The sequence below is a fragment of the Lissotriton helveticus genome, chromosome 5_1, assembly GCF_964261635.1.
Source record: "Lissotriton helveticus chromosome 5_1, aLisHel1.1, whole genome shotgun sequence".
Classification (NCBI taxonomy): Eukaryota; Metazoa; Chordata; class Amphibia; order Caudata; family Salamandridae; genus Lissotriton; species Lissotriton helveticus.
In genome coordinates this window covers 1548416958-1548438666 of record NC_136065.1, presented here as the reverse complement: position 1 = coordinate 1548438666, position 21709 = coordinate 1548416958, and the positions used below count along the sequence as shown (strand labels likewise).

At 44.5% G+C, this 21709-nt stretch overlaps 1 protein-coding gene across 1 annotated transcript in view; it reads right to left on the bottom strand.

Moving 5' to 3' along the window:
* Positions 1-21709, bottom strand: part of DSTYK (dual serine/threonine and tyrosine protein kinase) — a 434762-nt gene that overhangs the window by 255232 nt on the left and 157821 nt on the right. Inside the window, exon 2 of the mRNA XM_078644627.1 lies at positions 15710-16095. Coding sequence (XP_078500753.1) covers positions 15710-16095 — 386 coding nt within the window. The remainder of the gene's footprint in view (positions 1-15709; positions 16096-21709) is intronic.

The following is a 21709-nucleotide window of genomic DNA, read 5'->3' as shown; positions in this document are numbered from 1 at the left end:
TTTACCCTGTGGTGTACCCATGTGTGGGGAGGTTATGAGTGTGACCACTTAGCTTACCTGCTTTGGTTTGTTAAGGGAGCGGGATGAGGCATATAGTATTAAATTTAGTTTTTCTTTGTTCACATGCTAATGATACCTCATGCTAATGTTATCTCCGAACATCTCATTATGTTCATTCTTGTACTTTTCAGCTGATGTTGCATTTGAGGTATTTTACCTATTGTGTTCTCTGTTCTGTTCCTATTCCATAAGGGAAGAGGATGTGTAGTAAATGTCCTCTCCACTGTTGTTCACTAGATAGAGTGTACTATGTCATCTGTGACATCATAGAATGCCTGGGTGACTCTCTGGCTCACAGTGTCTCTTTAACTGACTGTGGCAGTTGGTCAACTCAGGCTGAGCTGCTAACAACTGGCTCCTGGTGGGGTTTCCTTAGATTTTACTTCTATACTTATTATCTTGGAAGGAACTTACAATAAAGGATCTTACATACACAGTGGACTGTGCATCTTCCTTTACTACACAATGCTATCCAAATCTTTTCACAAAGCCGATGAATACATGCCCCACAACTCATACAGGGGCACACCGCTGAGTTGTCAGTGTAAAATGTGTGATCTCTAAGTATTTTACATTGGTTGCTCAACTATTTATTTTTGTGTCTTTTGACACCCCTTAGTACAACAGTTGAAGTGCAGACAGAAGGCTACCGAAAATACATATGGTGTATTTTATTTATAGCGAAGACACTAAGATAGCTCATTGATTTTGTTGAAGGAACCAGAGCAGTGCATTCATACCTAAATTGCGGATGGCCCATGACTCAATGTACAATAAGAATTGATTTATAAGTTGTTGTACATTCCTCGATACAGGGCTCAAAAGCCAGATTCTGTACAGGTGTGGCGCTGCACGGGGACGCCCCTAGGGCAGCACAAAGACATTTCTCTCATCTATAACACACAGTTCCCTCACTTCTAATTTGTTTTCCCACCTCTGCTTCATGCTGAGAATACTTGCTGAAACAAACAAACCGCATTGCCGGGCAGTGTAATTTGATAGAAACAAATGCACACCTAGTACAATGAATTGCTAGGCTGACAAACCATTTGTGTTTAGTCACTTGTTTTTTTATGAAAAATAGATTTTTACCAAAAACTTTGGCATCAAAGGATTCACACAGCAATTACGGAGGTTCACAAAAACATTGAAAAAACCATATACAATACATAAAGTCAAAACATACACATATATCAATTATGATGACAATGAATATGGACAACTATATAATGCCTCGAGAAATTTCATTTGTTGAGGCACCAATCCTGAATGAAAATAAACAAGTGGACAGACAAGAAGACAAACTAGCCTACTTGTTTTCACCACCACTAGATACACATTAGATGATTTAACATATGGTGCACAAATTAGGAAGACACAAAACTATGCATCAATGTAGACATGGTTGTGGGTTATATTCCTATTGTGCCCTGCTGGTTCAGTATCTGGGTGGAGCAGGACGCCGACGCGTTTCGAACCCGTTCAATAGGTTAAGGGTTCTCCTCAGGACAAGGATTGGGAAAGTCGTTGTCACTGTGAATTAATTTAAAAACATGGTATCAATGAAGGGCTGACTAACACCTAGCTTAGACTCAAACACTGTTAGAAAGTAGACAAATACCTTAAGCTGGAAATACCGGGGAACTCCCTGTGAAAGAGACGATGTAAACCCTAATTAGTCTCTGTTAATTGTAATATCCTCCGAACCACCGTTAGCAAAAAGGAACTTAGCTGTAGGCACGTACCTTAATGTTTTAAACACTAACAAGTGTAAGGGATGCTGAAGCGCCTGAGTTCAAGTATTGTTGTAATGTGCCTAAGGAAAGTAAACAACGCGTTGTATTACAATCCCAAATTCAGTTGCCCAGAAGTGCGCTATCATACATAGATATTAGTACCACCAGTCAACACATCGTCCTACCTTGATTTGTAGGATTTCAAATCTGTGCACGAACACCAGCGGCAGCCGCCGCGCTAGTTCGGCAACTGTAAAATGCAAAGGGGAAGGCGGTAATTAGTGAGGAGCCGGGATCGCGCTCACTCAATCTTTTCATCTTTTAGTTTATTTAGATAGGACTTACGTTTTTAGACGAGTTAATCGTAGCTGTGCATCAGGCACCCAAGCGGCAAGAAACTGGCAACACGAGTGCAGTGGGGGCGTGTCTTGGTGTATTTAACGCGCAATACGTCTAACACGGCTTGATGGGACATGTAGTTCCCTTGTGTGATACTACGGTGCTGTGATTATTGCACACGGAGTACCAGCGCCCGCTCGGTGGAAGGGTGGAGCACACTCCACTTAAAGGGAATTCAGATTGAGATGTATAGTGATGTAGAATGACGCGTGTGACAACAAATGGGCAGCAAAGGGCTAAGGACCATAGACAGCACACTAGAAGACCCTTACAAGGTTTAAAGGTGGCATACGTATTAAAAATTAAAAATTGTTACGCAGACACACGAGCAGCAATACTCAGAATACTTGCTGGGCTTCTCTTCTGTGCACTCAGTCTTGTCCAGTTTCAATATGGCACCATTACGCCGAGTGCATGTGCCTGCGCATGCGCTTGCCGTTTGCTCCCCGAGCCGTCTCTATTATCGCATCAGACTCGCCACAGCAATGCCGAGAGCTTCACACTTCAAAGGAATGCTCTCCCCCGCCCCCCTCTGCGCAATGCCTCTTCTCTCACCCTTTCGCTATCTCCCCCACCCTCCCACCTTCAGCCTCTTCCTCTGCAGCGCACTCTCCACCCCCTCCTCCTCACCCCAACATTTGTCTCTCACACCACAGGCTGCTGCTCCCCCGCCCACCCAGCAATCCTGAGAGCTATTCCCTGACACTTACTGGCTCCCCTGCTCCACCACCAGACTTGCAAGGAAGCCTCGCACACCACGACCAGGAAAACACACACACACACACATTCACAGCAAGATTTTTCTGGTGTTTTAAACGCTCGCTGCTACATCTTCAGTTATGTAATAAAGGTCATCAGTTCACATCCTGGCAGGACCAACTCACACACGTGCTATTTAGTGCTAATTCTTTCATGCACACACACACACACACACACACACACACACACACACACAGACGAACACACAAACGCATTCACAGCAAGATTTTTCTGTGTTTTAAATGCTCGCTGCTGACATCTTCAGTTATGTAATAAAGGTCATCAGTTCAAACACATGCACGCACGCACACACACACACACAGCAAGATTTTTCTGTGTTTTAAACGCTCGCTGCCGACATCTTCAGTTATGTAATAAATAAAGGTCATCAGTTCACATCCTGGCAGGACCAACTCACACACGTGCTATTTAGTGCTAATTCTTTCACACACATGCACGCACACACACACGCACAAACACACACTCACAGCAAGATTTTTCTGTGTTTTAAATGCTCGCTGCATACATCTGCAATTATGTAATGAAGGTCATCAATTCACATCCTGGCAGGACCAACTCACACTTCCAGCTTCTAAGGTGGATGAATTGAGTACCGTTACATTGGGTAATAGTAGTTCATTTTCATTGTGTTGTGAGTGTGCCTGCTGGCCAAAATAGACTGCCACATTAACGCATGCATGCAAAACATAGAGCCAGTGGTTCAACGCCTACGGCTAAGGGGGATACATTTATCACTTTGTGTGCAGACTAATTACTGAGATTCATGCGCATCAGCAAAAATGGAGCCCTGCGGGTCGGCAATTCTCATCACATTCTCTGCCTCTCTCGTCATACCGTCACTGTAAATTGCTTGGAATGCGGCTCACACAAAGCCTCCCTTTACCTGGGGAATGCTTTTGAGGAGCACGCTGCCCACAGCAGAAAATTATTAACTCACTCTGTCTATCCATCGCACTCACTCTAACACCAACACTCTATCTATCGCCCTCCCTCTGTCTATCGCCCTCCCTCTATCTATCTATCGCACTCGCTCTATCGCATCCCCACAGCATCACTCAGCACCACCACAGCATCACTCAGGGGCACCACATCACTACTATGCGCTACCACAGCATCACTGAAAGCCACAGCATCACTCGTCGCAACCACAACATCACTTAGCGCCACCACAGCATGAATCTGTGCAACCATTCAACAACAACTGGTTCAAATATGTTCTCTCAAGGTTTCAAGCTTTATTACAAATGTCACAAAAAGATGTTAATATTTCACTTCTTTTCTTGGATTTTTGTCACAATAAAATACACTGAACATAATCTTCACAAAAGTTATTAACCAAAGTTTAAGCTATTGCCATTATAAATGACAATAACTTTTATTCAAGTATTAATTATTAAAAATAAATTAAAGCCATTGTTATTTGTAATATCAATACATCCAAGTCACGTTAATAAAATACATATTGCGTTACAAATGCTATAGGTGTCACATTTGCGAAAGTTAAAACTATTGGCATTGTAAATGACAAAGCTATTAATTTCGCTATTTTCAAAACAAACACAAACAAATTTGTCATTTACAATACCAATAGCTCAAACTTTCCTAATGCGAGACCTATTGCATTGCAAATGCTTGTTTTCTATTCCTTTACTTTCGGTATAATCGCGGCACCCGCGCTTTACTTATAACATTAAAAGTAAAGCGCGGGTGCAGTTTGCGTGCAGCTCTTACATGAGTTAATAGCTCACTGTTCTATGATAGGATTTTAACTTACTAACTGCAAGTCCCAATAGGGTCTCTCTGACAAAAGCAGTAACCCACTGACCTATTTACATTATGTGTACTTTGTGATCTGCATGGTACATGTTCTTAGTAGCAGGCACATTAACCCTCTGCCCTTCCTTTCCACAAGTCAAAATGTCCCCTAGACAAAAAACACCATCTCTCTACCAAGAACATTAATCACTGACGGGAAGACATTTTTATTCTTGGAGGCAAGGAATGAGGCAGCAAGTGCTTTTAAAACCATACTATACTTGCAAACACGACGCTCCCACCTAAAGGCGGCCCCAGCCGTGATCCGTGCAGGTAACCGTGGTGGAGCGGTGGGGCCAGGTAAGGGGGGATTTCGAGGGATGATGCCTATGGAAAATTAACTTAATTTAATTTTCCCTCAGCATCGTCCCTCAAAATCCCCCCTTACCTGGCCCCTCTGCTCCACCACTGTTACCTGCACGGACCGCGGCTGGTCAGCGCCTGGTTCGGTCTCACTGCCCTAGAGCCACCCTGCTCAAGGGTCCTGTGATCTCAGTGACAGAGACAAGAGTCACTTTCACTCTATGGTGTGCTGCTTCATAGTCCTGCCTTCAAGACTGGAGGTGAAGTTCAGAATGAATAATGGCGGACAGGCCTTCAAGGTTAACCCACACTTGCCACTTCTAGGGTCCACCTGCTGGTGCTAAGACACCAGGGCTTTTAAGATCTTGTGGAACCTGCTAAGGTCTAGCATTGAAATGTGCTCCCTCGAGGAGGGGTGCGGGGGGGGTGATGGTGGGGTGATGGTGGGGGGGGAAGTGGTCTGGTGAACTGGTCATGAAGGTTAAACCTGGTTCTCCAGTTCCAAATTCAGCAGCTGACCATAGTGTCACATCCTCTCCCAAACTGAACACCATACTGCCCCCACTGAGAGAAACTTGCACTGCACCGAACCGCTATAAACACCTGGATGTGACTCAACTCAAATTATTCACTAGACAAGAGAAATATGCTAACTAAATACACAATTAACAACATCCTATAAAAAGTAAACACTGATAGGGAATGCAGGATTAAATAAAGAATGTGAAATGGAAGCAGGAACAACCTGGTTACCTTTTTCTTTTCACAGTCAGAAATTAGTTAGTGCTTTTGCCTGAAAAGTGAAGACCATGACCGCAAGGCTCAGAAGGGACCAGTTTCAATGTCCATTGCTTATATCCTTACAAAACATAAGCAGTATGGTTTAGAAAGTGCACATTCGTGAACACACAGCCGCTGCGCGTTTGCGCATGCAATTTTCCTCTGGGCCATGTACTAACACTATCTTGCCAGTCGCACATAATTTGTGACTCACAAAATAGTGTTTCGTTTCCTAACAGCGACTCACAAGCCATGTACGAATGTTTTGCAACCGCAATTGTGGTTGCCAAACACTTGCAATTTACCGCACTCTTCAAGAGGGTCGTAATACAATTGCAAAAGGGAAGAGGTCTGCCTGCCCCTAAATAATATTTTCCCCTACATTTGCAAAGGTCCCAGAAACCACTACTTGTCCTTAGAAAATGAAAAGAAAACGTTTCATTTAAATAAAAAAAAACACAAATGTAAATGCATCCTGTTTACCTTTAAGAAAAACGGGCTGCAGTAAAAAAAAAAAAAAAAAAAAACTACTTTATTTTAAAGCAGTCCCAGACATGGAGGTCTGCTGAGCGCAGCAGGCCACCATCCCTGTGAGGGCCAGCCATTCCCAATGGGTACGCAAATTGTGAGTGCCTCAATAATATTCATGAGGCTCGCATTTTGCAACCCCATTGGGAAACGCAATCAGTGTCTCAGACACTGTTGTACATTTGAAACTGCGACTCGCAATCAAGCGCAATATGCGAGTCGCAATTTCTAATGGTCGCACATCTGGCCCTTTGTTTTCCAATTCAGCTATCAAGCAGGTATTTCAGTACCTCCAGGATTAGTGCACTTTTTAGCCCAGGGAAAACCACGTTGTTCAAAGAGATGAGAAAACAAAAGTAGAGCTTCACTGGGAAACACTGTAAAGTGGTGCTAATGTGTTTAGGTGTGAATAAATCAATCTGGCCACCTGGCAACCACTCTGTCTTGCTTTAGTTAGTTATTTTTCATATTTTGAATGTTTTATTTCTCTCCACCCCCAGGCTGCACTTAGAAACTGCACTTAGAAACTGAAAAATGTCAGAAAAAGAAGTTTCCAGCAAAAGTGTTTTTCTTTTTTGGATCTATTTCACAGGGTAGCAAATAAACGAAAGGAGGAAAGAGAAGGTAATACCCATTTCTTGTAGTCTCAGTTTTCACTAAATGAGGAGGAGCAAGACAGAAAGGGAGGGAAGAGGGGGAACAAAGCGAGAGGGGGGCAGTTGCCAGCGGCAGGAGAACTGGACACTGTGCTTGTCTTCTCTGGGCACGAAGGAAAAGACAGAGTCGCTTTCCCCAAAAGCCAAGCCTTAAATATCGGCCTCAGCATTTTTGCCGTCTGGGAGGCATGTTTAAAATAAAAAAGTAGGAGAGCGGACTCTATAAAATTAAAGATCACCCACTTCGAAAACAAAAACAATCATTTGAATCAGAAGAATTAGGAAATTAAAAGAGGACAGAAGTATCTATCAGTTTGTAGGAGACTACTTACACATGAGTTTGGATGTTAATTTATACTTTAAAAACAGTGCCCGAGACATACATAAGCGAGCCCATGCAGCTAATAGGTGGTTCCAATCTGACCTTAAGGTGAAAAAACTAGCTGCACGGAGAGCCGAGAGAGCTTGGAGGAGAACTTATAGCCCTTTACTGAAATCCGCATACCATTCTGCCTTACAGACCTATAAAAAAGGCATTCTTGCGGCAAAGACAGAATACTACTCAGGAAGGATTCTAGCGGCAGAGTCCCAATCCAAAGAGATCTTTGCCACTGTCCATGAATTGTCAGCATCCAATAGAGTCACGACAACAGTCCCCCCCCTCTCAACATCTCTGCGATTCGCTAAACGAATTTTTTATTGAGAAGATCGCACAGATCAAAATCAATATACCACCCCCTTCGTTAACCTTTGTTAACCCACCTCCTCCCCCTTCTATCTCAAAACTGTTTAGCATTCCCCCACTGACCAAGGACTCACTCCTTCCTCTGCTTCGGCGGGTGAAATCGGGCTCCCCTTGGACTTTGGTCCCGCCCATGTTCTAAGAGATCTTCTCGGCCTGTCCTACCCCTCCCCTCACGTTCCTCAACGACTCACTAAGCAATGGTGTTGTTCCCTCCTCTCACAAATCAGCAGTCATCATTCCGATCTTAAAAAAAACTGGCGCTGATCCCTTGTCCCCAGCTAATTACCGTCCCATCTCCCTCTTGCCCTATTTGGGAAAGGTCTTAGAAACCCATGTTACGAGTACTCTGAGCACTTATGTGGAGGCAAATCATTGCCTCTCCCCTTGCCAGGCGGGCTTCCGACCTCTACACTCCACAGAGAAGGTAGTGATCTCAGTGATGGATGGACTCCGTGAGGGTATTGACATCAACCTTCCGCAAGCCCTTGTTCTCTTGGACCTGTCCGCCGCTTTTGACACGGTGGATCATTCCATTCTTCTCACTCGTGTCAGGGCGGCGGGCATAGAGGGCTCTGCCCTCTCTTGGCTCAATTCTTTCTTGTGAGACAGGGCACAGGCCGTTCATCTCGCTGGTTTTACTGCCTCCTCACGAAAGGTGGAGTGTGGTGTCCCTCAGGGCTCATCCGTATCCCCTCTTTTGTTTAATTTATACATTCATCCCCTTATTTTCTCATTGCAGCAGCTCGAGGTCACGGTGTTTAATTACGCCGATGACCTCCAGCTTATTTTTAACCTCTCTCACTCCCCCTCCTCTGTTCAGAATTTTCAAACCGTTATGTTATTCATCCAAGATTGGATGAACTGCAAACACCTTAAACTCAACCCTGACAAGACAGAGCTGGTCTTGACAGGAGGTGGTTGCAGTCCCTGGTCCCCCATGTTTTGGCCCCTTTCACTTGGCGCTCCTCCCCTCCCGGTTCCTAAAGTTAAAACCCTTGGGATCTTTCTTAATCCCCAATTATCTGTAAATCCCCAGGTTAGCTCGGTGGTTTCCTCGTGTTTTTTTTCCCTCCGGATAATCAGGAAAATATCCCGCTTCTTTTCCCTCCCGGCACTGAAAATAATTGTGATGGCAATGGTGCTCTCGCGCCTTGATTATGGGAACATAATCTATAACGGCGCACCGGCCTACGCCATACACCGATTGCAGCTAGTGCAAAATCAGGCCGCCCACCTGATCCACGGGTTGCCCAAATTCCATCGAGCAACCCCACTGCTGAAATCATTGCACTGGCTACCTGTGCGGGAGCGGGCTTTATTCAAATTGGGCTGCCTCACCTTTCAGGCCAGGATGGGCACTGCCCCCGAGTTTATATGCTCAGCCATCAAACCCTACCTGCCGGGCAGAGAACTCCGCTCTACCCACATGGCACTCCTGGTCACACCTCGCTTTAAGAAAAAGAAAGCAGGTGGGGCGAAATTTGCAGTCCTTGCACCTGTCTTCTGGAACTCCCTCCCCATGACACTTAGATCCGCAACCTCCTACTTGGAGTTCCGGAAGAATCTAAAAACCTTCCTTTTCTCTAGAGCTTTTGTTGACTAAACCTGCCACTCCTGCTGCTGTTGCTAGTAGTAGCTCCTATAGCGCCATGAAACCGCTGGGTATAAGTGCGCTCAATAAATGCTTTTAAATTCAAAATTCAAATTCAAATATTCTTCTACAGTTGAATGAGAGAGAGCAAATTGGTTCTGCACGATCATTGTGCGTGCAGCTCTCATGCATTGATCAATGCTTCTAAGTACAGAACCGCAATCAGTCTAATAATTAAACTGCAGAGGAGGCAAGAGTCACGCTGAGCAGCTGCTCCATGCACAAGATCTGACCAGTGAGTGGGCTATCATGAGTGGGCTACCAGGTCACGCTACAGAAGGTTACTTTCATCTAGGCGTGGGCAGTGAACTCCGCTTGCTGAGTTTTCTGCACTCAGCGCAGCTCGCGGAGTGCAGAAAACTGCTCCACATACTGCAGTGGAGTTTTCCCCCCGCTCGCGAACGGTAAGTTGGAATGCGCGAGCTGCCGCACAGGTAGAATTTCTACCTGAGCAGGAGGAAGATCAGCACCAACGGCAGTTCGCACTGCACTCTGCCATTTGCCGAACTCAGCAGAGGTTTTTTTGTCCCTTCGCAGAGTTCTGCGTCCACGAACTACGCCCGGGCTTACTCCCAGCATAAAGGCATGTATTCACGTGAAGGTAGGAGTCCGAAAACACGTTGTGATACAGTTGCCCCCCATAAACCTTGAGACCCTATTAGAAAGTCAGGTTGGAGATTCCAACCTTTTCACAGTTGGAACGGGCAGACGAGGGGTTCAAATCCTGTACCTTAAGTTACAGGCACTCTTGCCAGCTAATTCCAGTCGGGATCAAGCACAGATGTAGTTTTAGAGTTCCTGGCTAAACGTGCCTTGGTGCAGATTAAGTTAGAGAAGTTGAACGAATTTTATGAGTTGTATCCTTTTACTTCCAGCTTTACATTGTATCGGATGAAGCAAGATTGGTAGGCTTTCTAAAACAGAGCGCCTGAATGCCACATAATTTAAATCAGGACCGCAAGCTCACCACCACGGCGCAGTGCTTGTTGTTAGAAGGCTCACATGTACAGCGCTAAGGCAAGCCACTGAAAAAGATGGAACCTCTCACCACCTTGCTACAAGCATCCAATGTTCAATTCCACATGTACGCCGATGACACCCAACTATCTCAAAGTACAATCACCCAAAGACATGATGCTCTTGAATTCAACGATCAGAAGCACCCAATCATGGTTGGCCGCTAATCATCTCAAGCTCAATGCTCTTAAAACAGAGTTCCTCTTGATCTCACCTCCTGCGAAGATCACTACCACTCAAATCTGGCTTAAACACCTAACCGCACTCAATGTTCATCCCACCATCGTGGACTCAGCAAAATCTCTAGGCATAACACTTGACACCAACCTCAACATACAGGAACACATCAACAAAGCAACTAAGGGGGCGAACTACCAGATCAATACCTTAAGGAAACTCAAACCCTTCCTTCCAGCCAAAGATTTCCAAACTGCGGTACAAGCTCTAGTCATCCCTCGAATAGATTACGGCAGCATCGCCCTCTGCGGTCTCCCCTTAACTACCACGGCACCCATAAGAGCTTCTCTAAACGCTGCAGCGAGACTAATCACCGGATCAAGAAAACACTCACACATTTCCCCTGACCTGAGAGCCCTGAACTGGCTGCCTTTTGAAGCCAGAATTCATCTGAAAATCGCCTGCATCACGCACAAGGCTGTCCACCTGAGCTCACCTGGATACCTCGCCCAAAAGCTGACGATTTCCGGAGGCTCTAGAAACACTAGAGGCACAAACAATCTCCTGCTAAAGCCCCAAAGATTCCGCAAGGAAAAAACGTATAAACGCTCCTTCTCAGGAATGGCACCCAGGATCTGGAACTCACTCCCCCCTGAAATCAGGCTCATCTCCTCTACCATACTTTTTAAGGAAGAAGTAAAAGCGATCCTCATGGCTAAATACACTTGAATTATTACTGGGGATGATATTTACAGGCGTTGTACCATTCAGTTCTACTGATCTTTTTTTTGCATTTTTGTATGCCTCGTGTTATTGACCTTCCTGAGTGTTTACGCTATCAATTATTTGTACTTGTATCATTAGTGATGTATCTGGCTGACTATGCTCCCACATGTACCTTCCCCACCCCAATTGTTATTTACTCACACGTTGTTCCTTTCGTCTGTAAAACGCTCTGATACCTGCAAAGATCTTGTTCGCGCTATATAAAACTTTCAAAATAAATAAATAAAAATAAAGGATAGTTGTGGAATTTTGTTAGATGAGCCAGTAAGGCCTTCAAAGGAAACATACAATCCAAATAGCAAGCCCTTAATTTTGAGCTAAATTCAAAAACTGAAATCATCGCTGGCTTTGATCACAAGCACCACCATTTCAGATGCCCCTGGGATCGGCCAGGACCTCTGAAAGACACTTTTCCAACAAGCCAGGACGGGTAGAAGGCAGTGCTTCATTTGAGCCGGTGGCTGCAGATGGGGGGGGGGACACCAGCACTTATTTTTGGAGACAGGTGTTTATTTGTATGCAGATATTTACAGAGAGCAAGTAACTGAAAAGCACAGAATTCCTAAAGACGGAAGAAGAGAAAGACGGTAATTCGTCTCAAAGTGAGAATGCCGGAACCTCCAAGAGCGAGATAAACAGGGGCAGCCAGAGAGGCTCACAGGTGGTGGGCAGATGGACGGTGCGACTGTAAAATAAGATGAATAAAACTTACCTCACCACCCCCGGGTCCCGTGTCTTCTTTCTTGCTCGCCTGTGTGCGACTCTAGGTCAGAACAGGAAGCAGGCAGCCAGGCTCCCACCCCTAAGCTAATCACATCGCTCCAATGGGTCTGAGCGCCGTGATACGGCACTCAGCCAGGGGCTGTAGGGGTGGGCATATTTTCCATGCAGGCTGCATTTCATGGAGAACAGGGGAGTGCACATGACTGGTTTGGGCAGCCGAGAGGGCCCACCAAACAGTCATTTCGCACTCAGGATTGGGCAAACCACTCCTCCTCTGCCCAATTGCTCCGTAAGCAGAGTAGCCCCTGCCACCCGCTAACCCCCCCCAAAAAAAACACTGTAAAAAGGTAATAACTAAAGGTTACCATTTTATGTTTCTGCTGCTCGCACTGCGAGAGAAGCACTCCTCAGCCATTGCGGGAGAGCCGCCCTGGGGATAATGGGACAGGGAGTGCCTCATCTTACACTAAAGAGGCAGGAAACGGTTTAAAGACTACCAGCCTTGGTATTCTGCGCGTCTATGTTTAATTGCACCGGCCTCGGAGCAGAGATTCGGTTCTGGGGCTTTTATTTGTTACAAATTAAATACTGGTAGATGGGCCATACTGCACTATATCCTGAAGGCAGATAGGTCACACTCCAGACAAACATGATGGGCTCTGATCTCCCAGTCTGATAAATATATAACACGTAAACCAACGTTTGAATTTTAGTAAGCAGTATAATTTTAAAGTAGTCTCACCCTTACACAGGACAGTGAACATTCGATTAAATAGCCCAGGTGAATAACTAATCTACACAATAAAGATAATCAGCAAAGATTTAGTGAACTTAGCTTCAAGTCACTGAAAAAGTGTAGTAAATATAAAGTTCACACTTTAGACTGGCAAAGAACCTATACGCTACATATTGTAAACTCTACAGACAAATGTTTAATCCTTTCAGCATAATTTTTTAAAAATTAGTAACGCTTAAAACACTTATGTCCAATATGATGCACACCGCTGTATATTTAATTCACTGCAGTAGTAACCATCAGCAGTCAGTACTTTGATACACTTCAGTTTAATCTATTTTGGGATATCTGTAGGTTGCCACACTAGAAAAAGTCCCAAAGTCTTAATTCAAACATGCATTAGCAAAGCCAATAAGTCTCGCCTATGCAAGAGCTGTTGGCTTTGCCAATGGGTTTTAGCCATGTTGTCCACCTGAGTGGCTGCTGTACAGATTGGCTAAAAGAGACAGAGGAGAATTTCGTGGAGTGCTGTAGAGTTGAGTGGCATACTGTATAGCGGCGCAGAATGCAGTGGCATGGAATTCAGCGGCGCAGAGTGCAGCGGCATTGGATTCGGTACAGAGTGCAGCGGCATTGAATTCAGCGGCGCAGAGCAGTCTCAGAATGCTGCGGTGTAGAGTATAGTAGAGTGGCGTGGAGCATAGTGGAGCGGAGTACAGTTGTGTAGAGTGCATTGGTATAGACTGAAGTGGTGTAGAGTGGTGCAGGGTAGAGTTCACTTGCATAAAGTGTAATGGTGTAAAGTGGCGTAGAGTGCAGTGTCCGTGAAGTGGTGCAGAGTGGATTAGAGTGGCATACAGTGCAGAGGCATAGAGTGGAGAGTTGCAGAGTAAAATGTATTGGCATAGAGTGCAGTGGCGTAGAGTGGAGTTTTGCAGAGTAGATTGGTGTGGCCTAGACTAGAGGGGTGTAGAGTGCAGTAGTGTAGAGGGGTACAGGGTAGAGTGCCGCGGCATCGAGCAAAGAGAGTGGTGCCGAATACAGTACAGTGGTAGGGAGTGGCGTAGAGCGGAGTATGTATGGTATGGTAGTGCATTGCCATTACAGACAGCACATTTTCAATTGAAATGACCTTTACATTTTCACAGACATACAGTTCTCCTAATAAAACTATACAGTGCGCAAATGAAAATGTGTGGAAATTGCATCACCTCGTGTAATGATTTGTTTTGTCCATATTAAACACTTCAGAAATAACAAAAAACGTTCTTCATTTGAGTTACTAATTCTGATATATTCTGAAATACTCAGTTAATTTACATGTTGTTTGCTAGAAAAAAAAACTCTTTCCTACCCCCAGTATCCAACAAGATTGTCACATAAATCCTCTCACCTTGAAGTCGGAGAAAGAAAAGCAAGCATGCGTCCTCGGAAGGCAGAGCCTGACATTTGGCCGTGGTCTTTGAATGCATAGCAAATATGACAAGATAAGAATAAGATTTAAAGGACTGTTTACAGAAAGAGTCTGTGGAAGAATACAGTAAACACTTTAGGAAGAGACAGGGAGGAACTGATCCCGGAGAGCCTAAAGCAAATAAAGCCAGCAAATAGAAATCCAGAAAATGTGAGGTACAAGCCACAAACCCAATGATAATCAACAGGTGGAATGCATTCCTAAGTTACTGAAAGTCCCCAAACAGTATTTAGCACTGGCTATGACCTAAAGAACGATGCATCATTCTGATCCTTGAAAGTACCTTTAATGCACATTTGGAAATATACACAGACAGATGGATTGCAAGAGGAGGAAGGGTTATGCACAGAGGTTAGAGGATGAATGGTTCCCCCACATTGACCCGCTGTCATGTCTGTTACCCAAGGAGTACTCGGGCCCAAATTTTCTCTAGGGCCAAAATAAATCTTGGTGCTTTCTTGTAATTTTAACTAGATATATCTGGAAAGGATCCGTCTAAATAGAAAGATGGAGGTCAGTGGTTGTTCCCCTGTTTCTGTGGAAGGTTTGGGACATTTTTCAACTGGAAAACTTAGACATGTTTGGACATACAGGGGACCTGAATGTTCTGGATTTAAGTTACTGGTAAATCTCTCTGTTCCCTGGACATCAGCCACCTGATCCTCAACTTTGCATAAACAATGGGCCACAGACACGGTAAATGTCAGTCTAAATGGAGCTTAACAAAAGGAACGTAAGAAAAAACAATGCAATAAGTGCTGTTCATTATTTGTTTTTCCATTCTAAGAAAAAATGCTTATTTCTCATAAGAAGACTTTCACCACTTTCACCATCGAGGAGCACAAGAGGAGAGAGGTGTGTGAAGAGAAAATCAGTAGAACACCTCTTCACTCAGTTCGGAAGCACATACTTGCTCTCAAAGATAGCAAATACTAGCCCTATAGAACCAACGTAAGAAAGCAGCAGAGTTCTGTACAGGGTCAAAAGAAAGGAAACAGTCAACATATGATTGGAGCGGTAGCTGGTTTCTGGGAGAAGATGTGGATTTTAACACATCACAATGTGAGCTTTTATTGATGCTACCGTGCTGAACGTCTTATTCATAAGAGAAGAGGCCCCATATACTACATACACTGCATTTGTTCTGTGTGTGTTGATATTTTCAATACTGCTACCTGCACTAGATCCAAGATGCAATCCGAGAGTGGTGATGCACTCTATGCTCTTTTAGGCAACCTTGGGACTTCATTAAACAATCAACTGTAGTATATTTTGAGAGCACTGTAAAAAGCAAGTTCCTATTTGTATACTTTTGGTGCATCACAAGATGGGCACTAGTGTACCTGTAGGAGAAAATGATGCAGTGTGACTTCCAGCTCCGCTATCCGATGAGCTGGATCTTGATCATCGTCATGTATCTCAAGGTCCTCCTCTGGAATAGTATCCCACTTCCCACGGTGAGCTGCCAAGAGGTGCACCAGCTCATACTGTCCAGGTAGGGCCAGACACAAACAGGTCTGTTTCCCATGCTTGAAACGAATGCGTCGACGTTTGCACTGCTGAGGGCCATCATGCGGAGTAGTCGGTAGGAGCTGGTCCCCCAAAACTGTGTTCAAGACTCGACAGCGAGCAGCACAGTTCTGTCCCAAGATAAGGAGGCATGGGTTGCAGTGCACCTTCAGCTTACGGTAATCCTCGTGGCTGGGGAAGGACATGCAGCTCAGCTGACCTAAAGGAGAAAATGGATGGACAAGAATTAGTATACCCAACTTGATTTAGCATGTGAAAGAAGCTTAATAACTGATAAGCATCAGAAATGTACAGACAATTAACATATCCTTTCTAGAACATACGTGGCCAGGTTCAATGAGGGTCAAAAGACGCAAAGTACTGCCTCATCTCAGACTACACAGCCAAGCTACAACTTTCACAGTGCTAGAATCGTCCCTTGTGGAAACTCCAATTGAAGCATTCGGGATTCGGGATTACACGTCAACAGGAATTTTCTCCAGAGAAAAATAAGTAGATGGTCAAAGACTTACATGCCAGCAACTGGATCTAGTAAAAAACATTCACAAAAATCAACTGCAAATTCCTTCATGGGCAAGTCCTTTGTCTCGGTCTGAGTTTTTTCTGAATGGACTGCCTGTTTGCGCTTGGTCTGTTGCTGGAAGGCGGACTCACCCAACTGATAAAGATAGTCTCCATATCATAGCAGTCATCTAACTATACCGCTAATCCAGACCACCAGTGCAGTATGGTAGAGCTGCCTGCGGCTAGCAATGAATACGTTAGGAATTGGAAAATCTCTGGTCAACATTTTTGTCACACATGCAGTTCAGAAAAGAAAGAAAACAGTAAAATAAAAAACTAATTTAAGAAGCTAAAACATGAGTTTATTTTTTCTCCTATTAGTGACGGTGGCTGAATAAAAAGGATTAATTTTCTTCGAAACAATGCTTCATGAAAGCCAACTCTGCTCAGTTGTGAATGGCAGGCACCCAGATAAGAGAATCAACATAATCTGCTTCATCAACTGCATGTGCACGAAGAAGTTTCCTTTTCTATGATAAAGTACTGGTGCATACATGCCCGCCGCAGGAGTAGGGGGTGGGGAGGACTAAATCTGAGTGTGTGAGAACATTTGTTAAATCAGCTCGTCATAAGGCAGCAGATAAACTCTAAACAAAGATAACAACCATGCTGCCATGACATTAGATCAGAATATGTACTTTTCTGACAAACAAGAAAACAGATCTTTGAATCTGAAACATCACAAGCTAGATAGTCAAGCAGTCAAGTGCAACAGAAGAGCGTGTGCATCTTAAGCAGCAGCTCCTGGGGAAGACACCATTTAGCTGCTTAGTACGACACTGAAATCTTCAATGCTCCCAGCACATAACTCATTTTCTAGCCAGCAAACTGCAAGACACCCCCACCCCTTACTATACTGTTCAAGATCAAAGTCTGCTTTATTGCATATTCGCTTTACAAAACCAAATTCATTCATACACTGCCAAGGTAATAAATACCACACAATAAATTACGATAGTCAAGACAATATACTCCCGGGCATTAAAATTTGGAATTTTGAGAAAATACGCCATTGTCTTGAAAATGTCCGCATTTCTTAAATCATGTGCACCAGAACGAGGACTTAATAAATAATACCAGATTTTTCAAAAAGTAAGGGTTTCCAATATCGACAGTACAGCTACTTTAAAGGGATACCACAACATAGGAATTACCTTTTGCTCAAAAGGAACACCAAATCTACCTAAACCTTGGTTCCATTGAGCAGGATACAAATGCCACACTACTATCAGAGGCAGTAAATAATTAAAATATCAAGATGTGACAAGATCCACCATGGAAGTAAGCAAACAAGGTTTCAAATTCGGTTCTTGAGATAACACTCAGGAACACAATTATATTGCAAGAACTATAAGTGACTGGTTTCTTGACATTGAATTCTATTTTCCTTGGCAAACCCATCAAGAAACATTTAAATAGCTCACCTTTAAAACTAAACCCAACCAAACAGCTTTAGGTATATAGTATAAAAACTATCTGTAGGAGCAATGGTCTACAACCACCCAAACTTCAGTGGCATTGGAGCATGTGGGAGGCCAGTCCAAATGCTAACATACATACCAAATGGTACACGGCGCTTTTGTCAAAATGCAAAAAGTAATTTATTCTAAGATTGTAAGAAAAGGGAAAAAAACACCTAGGCACCTGCTTAAGTGCCGAGGGCTGATTAGTGCACTATATAAATAGGCAAGACATGATAAACAGGTTCAACAAAGGATGTCAACAACCATCAAGTGCATATGGAGTTAAAGGATATAGAGTGAAACTAGGAAGAAGGGAAAAAAAAGCAACTGGACAAAAAACTAAAACCAAGATCAAATAGATCATTCAACATTAGAGGACCAGTGAATCTACATCTGTAAGGAATTGGGTTATTACTTTTAGGGGGGGGAGTGGGGATACGTACCCATCTTCAATAATGATCACAATGCTTGTCAGGGTGAAACCTCAAAGTCACTAGATCGACCTGAGCTCAATCACCTGGTAGATAAGGCACAGAGCAGACCATCTTAACATAGGGCAATGTGTTAAGATTTTATGCAGTACCAAATTATCAATAGTCAAAATGCTAAACAATAAAAATCTCCAAAATGATGATATAAATAGAGTACAATTTAATAAACAAAATAGAACCAAATGACAAATATCCACTAAGGGAAGCCTGAGATATTCATTTTTTAAATTTTAATTAGAAATCGCGCCAAGAAGCACAAAGGCCCAATGATAGCCAATGGTTGTGATAGAGCCGGCCTATGCACAATTTGTGGCCACAGAAGTATACTTCTAAAGCCCCCAAGGATCTCAGGATCTTAGAGACTAGCTGTGTGTCAAGCAAAGTCTAGTCACGGTGCCACGAGCCAGCTGGGCAGGTGCAGGAAAAGGCTTCTAGTAGATGGTTTCTTCTCTTTAGCTTTCATGGGAGGTCAGCCTTATGAACTGGAGTCCATTTCATTGTACCGGGTACAAGAGAGAGCAGGTCAAGTACTCCATAGCTCTTAGCATGCAAACAGCAGGTCCAGTCCTCTTGTGCTCCTTCTCAGGTCCAGGAGAGTACTGAAGTGTGTGCCTGAAGATGCCTCATTTATGCCTGGCACAAGCTAAGGGGTGGGAATGACCCCTGTGGACACCCTAACCAATGAGGTACTGAGCATACCCACTTTGGGAATGTTCAAGATGACCAAAATCTTCAACCATACTAAACTTGGCTCAGAGGACTGGGGGTGTAGGGTGTGTGGTGTGTACAAAGCTAATCCTACTGCCCTTCCACATCTAGCATTGAAATCCAATTTGAGGCAGGTCTTGTACCCACAACAACCTCAGAGACATAAATACGGAAGAATTAAAGCGGAGTTCTTAGCAACCAGAAAGTGGTTACACAAACTGTTTTGGCATCCTGTTTCCCTCCTTTGCGCCCTGGTCTCTGGAAGCAGAGAGCACCTCTGTTCAAGAATAGCAGATCATGCAATCCTGGTGGAAAGTTCAGATTAGGAGTGAGAGTAGTCAAGGTGGATAGGTCAGTGGTCACTTTCGTTAGTCAAACCAAGCCTTGCCAGTTGGTTATCAGTGTGCTATAGTATTTAAGAGCTCTTGGGACTTAGGCCTGTGATATGGGGGCAAGCACAGCAAGTGCTGGAGATCAATGAGGGAAGGAGATTCCTTAACTAGCCAAGGCTTTGTTGCCGGGCTCTATCCACTCAAGAGCCTGACGAAGCTCTGTATCTTAGGGTGTTATATCTAGAAACCCCAGACCGCCCTCAGGTGGCTGTATGAAGAGGAATGGTCCTGCAACTAAATCAGAATAAATCCAACCAGGCCCTTCTATATAGGTCCCTAAAGGTGTATCCAACAGGACTGAAACTTTGCTGAGATATAGGGCAGATCAAATGTGAACCTGGACACCAATATAGTGTAGCAGGCCTTTCTTGTTTTGGAAGCTGTCCCTAACTAGATAGGGGCATGCAGTATGATTTGGTTCAGCTATTCCCATTCAGGATGATTTGGAAAAGTTGATCTTGAATCTCAATACTTTAGAAGAAAAGCTATTTCTGCAGCCATCTGTGGTACAGAGATGGCTGGATCAATTATTAAACAAAATGTCATCTGCAAAGATGGCATGCCGCCATTAATTAACTGATTATCAATTATTCTTCACAACAGCAGCTCCATAATGAGGGTAAAAACGAGCGGCGACAAGGGGCACCCATGCCTCATGCCCCCTTACGATGGATTTGATGCGATAATTCACCATTAATCCGGATGAGTGCACCAAGCTGCTTAAAATTGATAAAGGAGGTCAATGTTGGACCTATAGATGTTCTGGCTAGATCCTTAGAAACTAAACACCAACCACCAACCACCCTATCGAAGGCCTTCTTCACATCCATCTAGAGAAGGTCCACCGGCATTGGCAAGTGGATGAGCTATACTATCAGATGTGTAATTTGCACTAGCCTGTCATCCACACATGAATGCTGCCTGAAGCGGGGAGACCAGGATGGCCAAAACGGATGTAATTTAATGACCAGAATCTTGGTGAAGATTTGAGTCATTGTTAAGAGCACTAATGGGGCAGTATGAAAAGCTTAATTTAGTCTTTTCCACGTTTAAGAAGGTCTGCAATAGAGGACTCCTTTGTATCTGTAACCCTCTCCACCGCACCCATATTGGTATAGAGTTTTAAGGGAACAACAAAGTCATCCAGGAATGCTTTCCAAAATATTATTAAAAACTGTCAGGGTCCTATTCCAAGGACATGCCATAAAATGCTAGCTTTACTTCTAATGGGGAAAGTAGTTGTTACAACTCCGGGATTATTTCCCACGGTAAGACAGGAGGTGAATAGTGCTCAAAATAGGAATCTTGTCAGTCAGGGTGCATCACCTCAATCAATCAGTTGTTTATAGAGCGCGCTACTCACCTGTGAGGGTCTCAAGGCGCTGGGAGGGGTGGGGGTGGCAGGTCCCTGTATTCCTGCGTTGTGGAGTTTGGCAGCTAGTGTGCGATGTGGGGCGGTGTCGAAAGCTGCAGAGAGGTGTAGGGAAGATGAGGGCTGCGGTGTGTCCCTGGTCTAGCAGCATGCGGATGTCGTCGGTGGCGGCGAGGAGGAGGGCGGACTCGCTGCTTTGAAAGCCAGACTGGGATGGGTCTAGGATGGAGTTCTCTTAAATGAAGGCGGTCATCTGGGCGTTCACAAGTCTTTCGGTTACTTTGGCTGCGAAGGGGAGGAGAGAGATGGGCCAATAGTGGTGCTGTTTCCTGCTGGCTCGCTGAAGTGATCGTAAAGGGCCTTGATGTTCAGGTGGAAGTAGGAGCTGAGGTTGTCACAGAGTTCCTGGGAGGGTGTGAAGTCAGTGGCTTCGCAGGTGGGTTTTGCAAACTGCTGAATAACGTTGAACAGTTCCTTGACGTTGGATGCATTGGTCTTGACTTGGTCTCGGATGACGGTCTTTTTGGTGTGCTTTATACGCTGGTGGTAGTCCTTCAGGGCGCTCTTGTTGTTGTTGCATGGTCTTCTGGCTCCTCCGGGTTTTCTCCAGGCGCCTGCAGGCACGTCTGGCTTCTTGTTGTTCGGTGGTGAACCAAGGGGCCCTCAGAGGATGTTGTTTGGCGGTGCGGCAGAGAGGTGCCAGCTTGTCGCCGCAGCCGTCGACCCAGCAGTGGAATTCCCTGGCTGCGTAGTTGGTGTCAGTTGCGGCCTTGGGGGGAGGGCGGTACTTGGAAGAGGGGAGAGTTCAGGTACTGCTCGGTGA